We start from the raw sequence: 12,408 nt of genomic DNA on the forward strand, positions 1-12,408 counted from the left end.
CGGAGAATATTATTTATGTGTAATTGCCTCTCAATCGTGGTATAATATCTGCAGAAATGAACAAACAATGAATTAGAGTTACCAAGATTGCTTGTAAAGGACGTCGACTCTTGTAGACAGTCTCGTCAAGCGCTAAAAACGATGAAGGGTCCAAGATGGACTTGCACAAACAGTCATTTAGAATAGAGATCGCGGGACTCCTTGCTGTCTGGATTGTAAGTTTGTATTCCAGTTTAGGCCGAGTTGGTACAGGGAAGGAATATAGCAATGTTGGCACGTCAAATGACGATAATGGAGGGAGGGGGAACGTATTTTTCAAAATCTAAGGGGAGGGGGTCATTTTACCATTTTTCGACAAAAATACAAAACTTTTTTTTACTAAAAAAACAACAAAAGTATTTTTCAAAATCTAAGGGAGCAAATAAAATATATCTTGAGGGGCAAAAATAGCAATGAAGGGGTGTCGATTAACGAAAATGTAGGGAGGGCAAAATTTATTTTTCAAAATCATGGGGGGCAATTTTGTAGTTTCTTCACGACGAAAATACCAAAAAGGTAGTTTTCAACAACAATACGAAACAAAATATTTTTCAAAATCTGGGAGGGGGGAGACAAAAACTCTTGAATGACAATTGCCCCCTCCCGCAACTGACGTCACCGAGGCAATAGTAACAAACTCAATTGTGTGGGTATAGTAGTCCACCTATATAATTTGTTAAGGTCGCCTGTAAGAAAACAAACATATGACATCATATCTAAGAGTTACATCTACAAGAGCTCTATACAAAGGTCGAAGGCCCAAGCTGCCACTCTTTGATCGCAAGAGCAATCCCTAGTGATCCTGCTCGTCGATCAACTAGTCAACATTAAGACACCAGTGAGGCCTAACCTTGCAATTTGAACATTTTCTATAAACAAAATACAAGAACGATGTAAATCGGCGCGATATTCAGAAATTTGTATTAAAATTGGGACGCTGTTAGATACCCCATTCAGGAGACTTGAGCGTGGAAAGGACCACAAGGTGACCCATACCCTTTAAAGGGGCATCACTACCCTCCTTGAGATCAGGCATAAAGTTTTTGACCATGGCTTATCTTTAAGACTCATAAGTTCTAGTCTGTTGCATGGGGTAACCACCAATAAAATTAGAAATTATGAAGATGCCAAACTAGTAAAAGATCATCAAGTCATGAATTATTTTACGGAGTATGAATAATTATTATTAGGATGTAATAACCTGCAATTCAATTGTCACTATTAGGTAAATTGTCAAACATAAACACATACATTTGATCTTTGAGATGCTTACGGCGGTTTTATTAATCTATTTGACTGGCACTGTGAATTTAAGAGAAAATAAAAGACTCTAGCAGTGAATAGTTCCAAAACAGTCTGTCAAATTTTGTATTTCTTATAGGTTTTACAAAGAAGTTGCCCCCCCCCCAATAATGCGGAGAAAAAATATTATATATCCCATGCCCTCTTGACTATCCGGATATGGATCCCTCTTGCAACCCCTCCATGGAAATGCTGGAGATTTGCCCATGACCTCGTGTAAAAAAGACTGGTTTGTTTCGACGAATCAATAAATTACCCAGTCGACAAATTAATTATTGAACACTGATATTTAAAATTTCTGAAGTCTGGCATGCAAGTGCCGCCTGGAAACGGTAAAAAGAGAAGAGAGGAAAAAAAAATGAAACATTCAATTGCCATCTGACGCTTTAATACTCTATTCATGTCATCTTATATGTCGAATATCGATTATCTACGGCGTTTACAATAAGCGCTCTGCAGTTGATGGGATAATCGTCAAATTTCAACATTCACCCTTAAAACTTGCAAGGGTCACGTGGTCAAAGTTACAAGCAATGCACATTTTCAATGTCCAAAGGATAGAGAATTGCTGAGATATTTTGAAGATTGTAGGTAATCGTGACGATCATTTCGTGTTTTGACGCCCCTCCCCTAGATCAGTCAGTAACACCCCTATGCGAAAACTGTGACCTAAAATTTACTTTACCCCACCCCCACAGGAAAAAATGTCAGATTTAAGGGAGAAATAATAGCTTTAGATATCACTTGACGTTGTAATCTGAATAAGCTGTAAAACTATCCAGTACGAATGATATTCATATTTTACTTTATTAGCCCCCTACCCTCTTCCCTTCCTTACTTGTTCTCCCCTCAGGACTTTATATAGTTAAACAATGAAATTGCAAGCGCAGACTCACCCAACCTCCATAATTAAGGATGTTATGGGCTCGTATTTCCAATCCTGACTATCTGCAAGATATGGTTCCATGGTAATTATCAAAGTGTATGGTAAATTGGCTAATTCAATGCATTAATAAATGCACATAGATTTTGAACAGTTCGGCTTGTTTTTCTCTTTTTTTTTTAATTTGACTCCCCAAAATAGATTCCTGTGCCATTTTCTTGACTTTCTCAATACGCATGATGGATTAGAGGGTATAATATGCTTAACAGTATCAGTTAGTAGATACTTATTATTGAATAGGTGAGATTTTTGTGCAGGGTCAAGTAGAGACTTTGGATTAGAAGAATTACTTAAATTGAGAAGTTCTTATGAAATCAGTATATCTGAAAGTTGGAATAATGATATGAAGTCTCTCAGAAAATATACCAGAAATTAAAATATAATTTTAGTAAGATATTAAGTAATGACGTTGAATAGGTAATAATTATGAAATAAAGCAACGAGAGGGAAATGAGTAGTATAACGAAGTGTAAAGTGTGAGAATTTGTCAGGGTATTTATTCCTGTTGTACTGTCAAATAAAAATACAGATTTAAAAGCTGCCACGCTGACTCAGAGTTTCTTAGAAAAAAGTCTACCTTTGTAACACTCCTTCCCCCCAAAAAAGTTCAACCTATCCGAGTTCTCTGACCTTTAAAAAATCTTTTGTATTGAAACTTTAAACACCTGCAATTTTCAGAGAATAATCTCTTGCCTCCTCCTAACCTAAAAAGTTCTAAATTTGTCGCTGTGGGCCCCTTTTATGAGGAGTTTAGTGACATACTGAGCATTTGCACAAGTATTTAGCAAAAACCCCATTTTTAAATCCATAAACCTGTGTACTTCTTTCTTCTTCAAGACTAGCTAGCCAGGGAATAGAATTTAATATGAGAAGAAGTTCTTACCATCATCCCCGCTTTCGGAACCTTCGGATCTTCCCAATTCTCTTCCAACTGGAAAAAAGGAATCTTTTACCTTTTGTTCAGTCTAAGAAAAGTCCCATCCCTTACAACGGATTGGAGTTCTTTATTACAGAAGTTTAATTTAGTATAGAGCCAAGTAGCAGGGCGGAATTCATTGAAATAAACTGGTTGTCAATCTCTTTTCAAAGAAGCATTAAAATCACTCTTCAGAGGATCAGTTTTTAATTAGGAAAAGGAAATTGTTAATAAGAGTTGAAAATAATGATCATTCAAATTAGAGAAGTGCATCATGTTAATTCAAAACTGTAAATCTGGAATGACTTTTAGCAGCAGAATGAACAATTGACAGGTGAAGAAGTGAATTCCTTGAAATAGTGAAAGGACATTAGGATTTTTCCCCTCCCTTTGCTAGGCTATGATGAAAGGAAAATATTTATTTGGCGCAAAAAACAAAAATTCAAATTAGCTATCTACTTCTCAAACCAGTTAACTCCGGAAAAAAAAGAAGAAGAGAAAAATGGCGAAGAAAGTACATTCATGAACCCTACTTTTGAAAATATTGAGCTCCACTTGATAGTATCCCTCTGGTAAAATGGGAAATCAAACCTTTCATGTTTGCTAATTATTATAAAATATCGGCAATATTAGTAGATAGCAAACGGCGAGTCCCCCCCCCCTAAAAAAATAGATTTCTTGAGGTTTTTCCAATTTCACATATTTTCGTAATACTTTATCTCTTTTTTTCGAATTAGCCTTCCGTCCAAGTAAGACTCCTCCTCATAACACATTTTTAGTTAAGATTCTGGGAGAATTAGTCTATATACATCTGAGTATTGAGCTAGTCAGACTACCTTCGGAGAGATTACGAACTATTCCCTAAGATATAACAATTTTGCCATATTGGACTGTTGATTCTTATTGCTGGAAATGACTTTACGTGTATACACGGTTAAAATTAAATAAAAAGCTATTACACAGAAATATATAAAATATTCAAAACACAGACTTGACACATTTAACTAGTAAACAGCAAAACAAAGAAAGAGGTGTAAAACTGAGGAGGACATAAGTCATCCATCTACTGTTACAAATCTTCAGCTAAAATATCAATTAGACACTGAAAAAATGAAGATGTCTTAAATCAATTGGGATTTTGACACCATATTAGAGATTTCAAGCCTAAAATAACTACAACTAATTTATTAAAGCAAACCTCCACTATAGTATTTCTGAGTGAACAGGGTCGTTCGAGCCACTAAAATGTTTGCTTACTTCAATTCTTTTTTGCTTTCGTTAAAAAAAAATCTCGTCCCATTTAATTCTATAGAAACAAAATTGCTGATTGAATTATTGACTTCAGAAAGGGAACATGTTGAGAAATTTTGAATAAAGAAACAATGTTTTCTAATTATAAATTACGTGTAATTGGACAAATGTTTTCTGAAGTTAAACCAAAAAAGAAAACGAATAAAAACATACCGCAAGTTCTATCAGTTTTTGCCTTCTGCAAATTCATAGTACCAAAAAGGAGGTGCATTTGTCATTCTTTCCATAGAAGACCAGAAATGTACAAAAAGTTACAAAGCTGTGTAGCACTATTTTTGAAGCCAACTGTACACGTGGACAAGGCTATTAGTTCTTACTGCGAAATCCGGTTTTCGAGACATTCGACTAATTTCTTTTTGCAGTTACCGATTCAACTTTCTAAGGTAGTATGCACGTTTCTGCTTTCTGTTTTCCAATACCTAAACCTAATATTAACTAAAGTTAACAACAATCATGACTAACTACAATAAAGGGTAATTTAGTTTTCTCCTTTTCAAAGTCTATCTTAAAGCTGGAGTAAAAACGACATTTTCAAAGAAGTTCAGAAGCTAAACTCCGGTGAAGCACGCCATAACGGCTAACATCCTATAGGACATAAAAAAAAGATGAAATAGAGACAAAAGTCAACACAATCGACAGCTTGGTACTTCCAAACTTTCCCTCATGGCGACATCCAATCGAATTAACAATAATGTTACGCATCACCTATTTATTAATATGGGCGCTTCGAAAACCCAAAAGAGGCATACTAAATAAGTTACGATCTGCGGTACGTGTACCCATGGGGTGGGGAGGGGGGGTGTAAGTGAAAATATCAGTAATGGCAGGATCAATATTTTGGTAGGGTTGCCACGGAGGTTGCGTTCCTAACATTTTTGTTACGTTTTAAATAAAAAAGTTACTTTTTACGGTCATAAAAACGTTATATTTATGTTACATTTTTGAAAAATCAATAAATAGAAAAAGTAAGAATTAAAGAAGCAAGTTTTAATAATACCAATAAAAAATGGTTAGTGAAAAAGAATTCCCATTTGTTACTGATTCAGGAATGGTAACTATTATCTCGATAATTCTTAACTGTAAAATGTTATTCCGAATCAGCAAGTGGAATCACTCAATTTTCGTGACTTTCAAGCCCAAGCCAACCTCTGCTGGCAACCCTGCAACACCCCCTCCCATCTTATCTAGTTATTTGTAGCAATCAAGAGATATACGGCTATATTTTGGGAAAAGTTTATAACTTGTTGTAGGGAAAATCACCATTCTATTTTAAAAGCTCAGCTCGAATATTCAAACTCAAAGATCTCATTGAGAAGTTCTGTTACTTTGAAATTATGCTGAAAATGCATCCAGGTTAGGTTTAGTATTGTTTTCAATGTTCTTTTTCTTTTAATTCTTGTGGGGGGTCCTCCACGATGAAAACCGTTTTTAAGGTGTATAGAACTTGAAGAAGGTTGGGAACCACTGTACTAGATGTTTCCTAGAGGAATTGTTTCAGCGAAGCATTGATAGTAAAATATGAGCATCAACCGAAATACCAGAATCTCAAACAAGAGGGTTCAAGCCCATATCTACAAAAATACAAAGTTTGTATTTTTTCTGACAAGAATGTTCAGCAATATTTCTTTTTTTCTTTTTTTTTTTGCCAGGGCACAGAGAATATCCCGGGGAGATTCATTAAAACGTAAATCTTAGGTTCTAAAACCTTTTTTGGTAGCACGAGAGATCACACGATCGCAAAGCGCAAATTTACGTCACCTTCTCCCACAAACAACAAATTCGTTCCAAATTGAGTAAAAAACTATTAAAAGGAAAATTTAAGATAGCCAATAAGCTTAGAACTATCGTAAAGCTCTACAAGATCAGCCAGATTTAGAGACTATACTTGCGAGCGGTTGAGCATAAGTATAAGTAGATATGGCAGTCTGAATTCTTTGGGAGCTATAGGAATCACTGAACCGTATCAAGGTTTGATACGGCGAACTGTATCCTTTTGAGAATTGGTGAACTGTATCAAGGTGGTCTTTTGGATTTGCTTGCTGACTAATTACATCCGATTGGGTTTGGTCTTTACCTGAGGATGGGTGTGGTTATAAATAGCCTGATGGAGAGTTAATATCACAGTTCCAAATAAACATTGGACTAAATTACATTGATTGAAGTTAGAAAAAAAACGTTTAAACAGTGATTGAATTGTCAACAGTTATGTCTAGTGAGAAAAGTTAAGATATGGATACGGATTCTGATATACCATTGGAACAGGTTAGTGATATAAGTTTTTTTGTCATATGCTTAGTGGAAGGGATTGGTTTATCGAAATACATTTACAATCCCTTTAGTTACCAAATTGCAGGTAACTGTATATCACTTATCATCTATTATTGAAAAAACCCTCCCTACTAGTTGTTCTTGAACCTTTGAATTCAATTCGTGAAATATTTTTGAACCTGGACTTTCAGGGGACGGTAAAGAGCAATATCAAAACTAAAAAGTGCATAAACACTGCCTTTGAGTGGCTTGTGAGCTTAGCCCTTGAGGCAAATCTTACTTATTTTTGATTCTGAACATTTAATTTTTTTTGGGCGGGGGGGATTTAAAAATTTTTTGGAATGAGTCCATGCTAATAAATTGTTTTTAGAAATATATTGACAGAAACCCTTGCATATCACCTTATGAATTAACAATTAAATGAAATCATTAGTAAGCTATTAATAAGTCCGACCCTACCCATTGAATTTTAGGCAATCTTTTTTTTTGGAGAAATGTCTTGACAATAATTATGTAAATTTGCAAAGAGTGAAATCTGAGCGGTTGAAAAGAATTACATAGTATTGGAGTATGCTTAAAGTTGAACGTATACATTTTAGACAATCTTTTTTTGGAGGGATGTCTTGACAATAATTGTTTAAATTTCAGAATCCTAGTCAATACCTTTTGAAAAGGATTATATAGTATGGGAACATGCATAAGATTGAAAATAATAAAGTCGTATACATTTTAGACAATCTTTTTTTGGAGGAATGTCTTGACAATAATTAATTAAATTTCCGAAGAGTGAAATCTGAGGGGATGCAGACTCCTACATTTTAAGCAATCTTTTTCTTGAAGGGATGTCATGACAATAATTATCTAAATTTCAGACTCCTAGCCAATATCTTTTGAAAAGGATTACATAGTATTAGAGTATGAATAAAGTTGAAACTAATAAATTCGTATACATTTTAGAAAATCCTTTTTTTAAGGTTTTCTTAATAACATATTTTTCGATACTCCAACACTAAAAAAAATATCCTATCGTCATGCTTTTATTTTTTTCTTAGGTAATATATCAACATCTAAAACATTCGGTATTTATCAACTCCTTTCGTCTATTGTAGTCAAACATTCTAAACGTTCGACTTACTAGCATATCCTAAAAATAATTGAAACATTTTAAATCTATTCCATAAAATAACTCACCATGTTCTCTCTCTTGATATTGTAGCTACTATCTTTTCGTAGTTCGTAACCAGTAGAATAATCATTAATCCATTATGAGTCATTCACAATTTTTACTTTGGTATCAGCTATAGGTTCAATATGCGCTTCGTCTTTAGTATTAGTGGATTCATTTACTATATCTGTTGGTATTTGATCAATGGTAGTAATAAGGTTCAAATGCGCCTTATTTTCCATCTATTCATCTTAATATTCACTAGTGATGTTGGCTGCCAATGCCCTTTTTATTTTTCCAACAATTTCACTGTTTATTATTATATTATTAGAGACACATACAGACCAAAAAGACTCAAACACCCCAAAAAGACATACAGTCCAAAGAGACACACACAGCCTAAAGAGACACACGCATCACAAAGAGACACCCACAGCCCAAAGAGACACATACAGCCCAAAGAGACGCACACGGCCCAAAAAGACGCACACATCAAACAGAGACACAAAAAGACCAAAAAGACACAAAAATCCAAAAGAGACACACACATAACAAAAAGATTCACACTTCCCAAAGACACACACAGATAAAAGAGACACACACAGCCCAAAGAGACACAAACAGGCAAAGGAGACAAACACAGGCCAAAAAGACTCAAACAGCCCAAAGAGACACAAATAGCACACAGAAACACAAACAGCCCAAAGAGACACAAACAGCCCAAAGAGACGCACACGCCCCAAAGAGACGTACACATCCAACAGAGACACACAAAGCCAAAAACGACACAAAAAGCCAAAAGAGACACACACAGACCAAAAAGATCCAAACTACCCGAAAAGACACACAGCCTAAGGAGACCACAAACAGCCCAAAGAGACACACACACAGGCTAAAGAGACACACACACCCCTAATAGACACACAACGCCCAAAGAGACACACACAGCCCAAATAGACAAAAAACGCCCATACAGACACATACATAGAAAATAGAGTCAAACAGCCCAAAGAGACACACATAGCCCAAAGAGACACACACGGCCCTAAGAGACACAAACAGCCAAAAGAAACACACACAGACCAAAATGACTCAAACAGCTCAAAGAGACACACACAGCCCAAAGAGACATCCACAGTCCAAAGAGCCACAAACAGTCGAAAGAGATATACACAGTCCAAAAAGACTCAAACAGCCCAAAGAGACAGATATAGCCCAAAGAGACACGTACAGACGAAAAAGCCTCGAACGCCCAAAAAAGTCACAAAGTCCAACGAGGCAACCACAGAGTAAGGAGACCCCCAAAACGCAACGAGACACACATAGCTCAAAGAGACGCATACGGTCCAAAGAGACGCATAAGGCACAAAGAGACACAAATATCCAAAAGACACACACAAAGCCCTAAACGACACAAACAGCAAAAAGAGACACTCACAGACAAAAAAAAATCAAACTGCCCAAAGAGACACACAGCCTAAAGAGACACAAACGGCCCAAAGAGAAACACACAGGCTAAAGAGACACACACAGTCCGAAGAGACACAAAAAGCCCAAAGAGACACACACAGCCCAAAGAGACAAAAACAACGCCCATACAGACACATACAGACCAAAAAGATTCAAACAGCCCAAAGAGACATACATAGCCCAAAGAGACACACACGGCCCTAAGAGAAACAAACAGTCAAAAGAAACAACCACAGACCAAAATGACTCAAACAGCCCAAAGAGACACACATAGCCCAAAGAAACACAAACAGTCCAAAGAGACACAAACAGCCGAAAGAGACATACACAGTCCAAAAAGACTCAAACAGCCCAAAGAGACACACATAGCCCAAAGAGACACATACAGACCAAAAAGACTCAAACACCCCAAAAAGACACACACAGCCTAAAGAGACACACACATCACAAAGAGACACCCACAGCCCAAAGAGACACATACAGCCCAAAGAGACGCACACGGCCCAAAGAGATGCACACATCCAACAGAGACACACAAAGCCCAAAACGACACAAACATCTAAAAGAGAAACACACAGACCAAAAGGATTCAAACTGCCCACAGACAAACACAGCCCAAAGAGACACACACAGCCCAAAGAGACACACAGGCTAAAGAAACACACACAGACCAAAATGACTCAAACAGCCCAAAGAGACACACATAGCCCAAAGAAACACAAACAGCCCAAGGAGACAAACACAGACCAAAAAGACTCAAACAGCCCAAAGAGACACAAACAGACCAAAAAGACTCAAACAGCCCAAAGAGACACACATAGCCCAAAGAGACACACATAGCCCAAAGAAACACAAACAGTTCAAAGAGACACAAACAGCCCAAAGAGACAAACACAGACCAAAAAGACTCAAACAATCCAAAGAGACATAAACAGACCAAAAAGACTCAAACAGCCCAAAGAGACAAGCAGCCCAAAGAGACACACACAGTCCAAAGAAACACAAACAGCCAAAAGAGACACACACAGACCGAAGAGAAACACAACCCAAATATACAATCACACACCAAAAAGACACAAACAGCCTAAAGAGACACACACAGCCCAAAAAGACACAAACACCCCAAAGAGACACACATAGCCCAAAAGAGACAAACACAGACCAAAAAAAAAAACTCAAACAGCCTAAAGAGATTAAATTTTTTAATTTCAACTCATCCACACAAGGTTTTCGCTAGCCGCTCGACCCACCGTACAGCACTATAAGTACTCTAAGAGATCCTTCTGCCATCACGCCACCACTTATATATTATACGGAACACATCGAAGAAGTAAAGCTATTCGCTATTACAATTCTTTTCTTGTCATCTACACCCCTCTTAGTATCAACTTCTTCGTATAATATAACGTTAAACAATTTTAAATTGACAACACTGTCCAAACATTCCTCGTGCATTAAAAGGTACACAATCAACCTATCTCCCCCAAAACACTTTCCAGCCAAGTCTTGTTAAAATTTTTTATTTCGAGTCAATCCTTAATAGTATCAAATTCGCAAATCCTACACTCCAATTCGCAAATCTGATTACCCCTTTTTAAATGTCAATCAAACAATTCTGATTGTAGCATCCAATTTTTTAATAACAAACTGCATACTCTCAAAACATGTTTGACCACATTATACCTGGCCAACTTTTTTTTGCAATGTGCATGTGATACTGTAGTGCCTCAGACGTGGGTTTTCTTGTACGCTTCTTATATAATTCCATGTGCAATTGATATCAATAGCAATAACCAGTCTGGTAATCTGCCTTGGAAATGTGCCAAGGAACGTAAAGGCCCAGAATAACACAGGAAGGAACATAAAGGCCCAGAAGTATAACCTAGGACTCTACTTATATTAAATACGGAACCTAACCTAACCTAGTACCTCCCCCCCTAAACCCCAAAAACTAAAGTTTAAATATAGTTTCCAGCGTGAGAAAACCTTGTTTATACTGTGTCAGACATCCAATTACCGGGTATTGGCTATCTGATTTTTCCTTTTCTCGATACGTGTTGCCCGGCTATTAGAACAGTACCGTTTATTACAATTGTTTTACAGTTCCTAATGATGATGAGAAAATGAGGGAAATAATCCGTTAGTAGCACTGAACTCGTCCAGGGTGATTTCTACAGGATTTTCGTGCTCAACGGATTGATTTGGACGTTTGGAAAGGTTTCCTGGCTAGCATCATTTCGGGAAATACTCCAGCTGCCCATTGATTCCAGTGCTTAGCAGTTTCGTGCGAACAAAAGCCTGAGGGCAGAACAACTTAATCACACAAAAATAGCTAAGGACGTACTCGGCGAAAGTTACCCCAAAGACTTAACTTAAACACTATTTACGTAAGCTTGACATAATTCAAGGACCTGAAACGCTAAAATAAATGGCCCTCATCGTCTTTAAGCAAATATACTTCTTGAATTATAGGTCTTACTTATATAATTGCTAAGTGTCCATAACACCTAGCCAACCTTTAGCAGCTACATAGCGAGTAGCTGAAGTCAGTGTTTCTCTGGAGTAATTGTGTAATCAAAGGCAGTGGATTTCAGATCACCCCAAGAACACAGCATAAGTATATATATATATATATATATATATATATATATATATATATATATATATATATATATATATATATATATATATACATATGTATATACAAGTATAGTATATATACTTGAGCTGAGCCCGGGAGAATGTAAGTCTTCTCTTTTTTTTACCTGAAGGCAAGCGAGTGTATCTCGTGACAAATATTTCATGTAGTCAGTAGGTGTCACTAAGGTGACGAATTTCAGGTGTTATTTGGTAAGGATACCCTGTATTGTCTCATGATAGAAGGATCGAGTTGAAACTTTTTTTTTCTGAAAGCCAGGGTTAAGGGTACTTAGGACATCTTGCTTGGGAGAAAGGAGGCAAAAAAATTTCTTTATCTGGTCCTCACATAACATA

General features: G+C 36.6%; 1 protein-coding gene across 3 annotated transcripts in view; it reads right to left on the reverse strand.

Moving 5' to 3' along the window:
* Positions 1–12,408, reverse strand: part of LOC148945303 (netrin receptor UNC5C-like) — a 282,310-nt gene that overhangs the window by 177,401 nt on the left and 92,501 nt on the right. For 2 of the 3 annotated variants that reach the window (XM_089098696.1, XM_089098697.1), the window contains one exon: positions 3,168–3,215. The exons of the other annotated variant lie outside the window; for it this stretch is intronic. In XM_089098696.1, the coding sequence (XP_088954822.1) occupies positions 3,168–3,215 (48 nt within the window). The remainder of the gene's footprint in view (positions 1–3,167; positions 3,216–12,408) is intronic. 3 annotated transcript variants of the gene reach the window in all.

This window comes from Artemia sp. Qi Xiang Cuo, chromosome 13 (genome assembly GCF_049724085.1).
Source record: "Artemia sp. Qi Xiang Cuo chromosome 13, ASM4972408v1, whole genome shotgun sequence".
Taxonomy (NCBI): Eukaryota; Metazoa; Arthropoda; class Branchiopoda; order Anostraca; family Artemiidae; genus Artemia; species Artemia sp. Qi Xiang Cuo.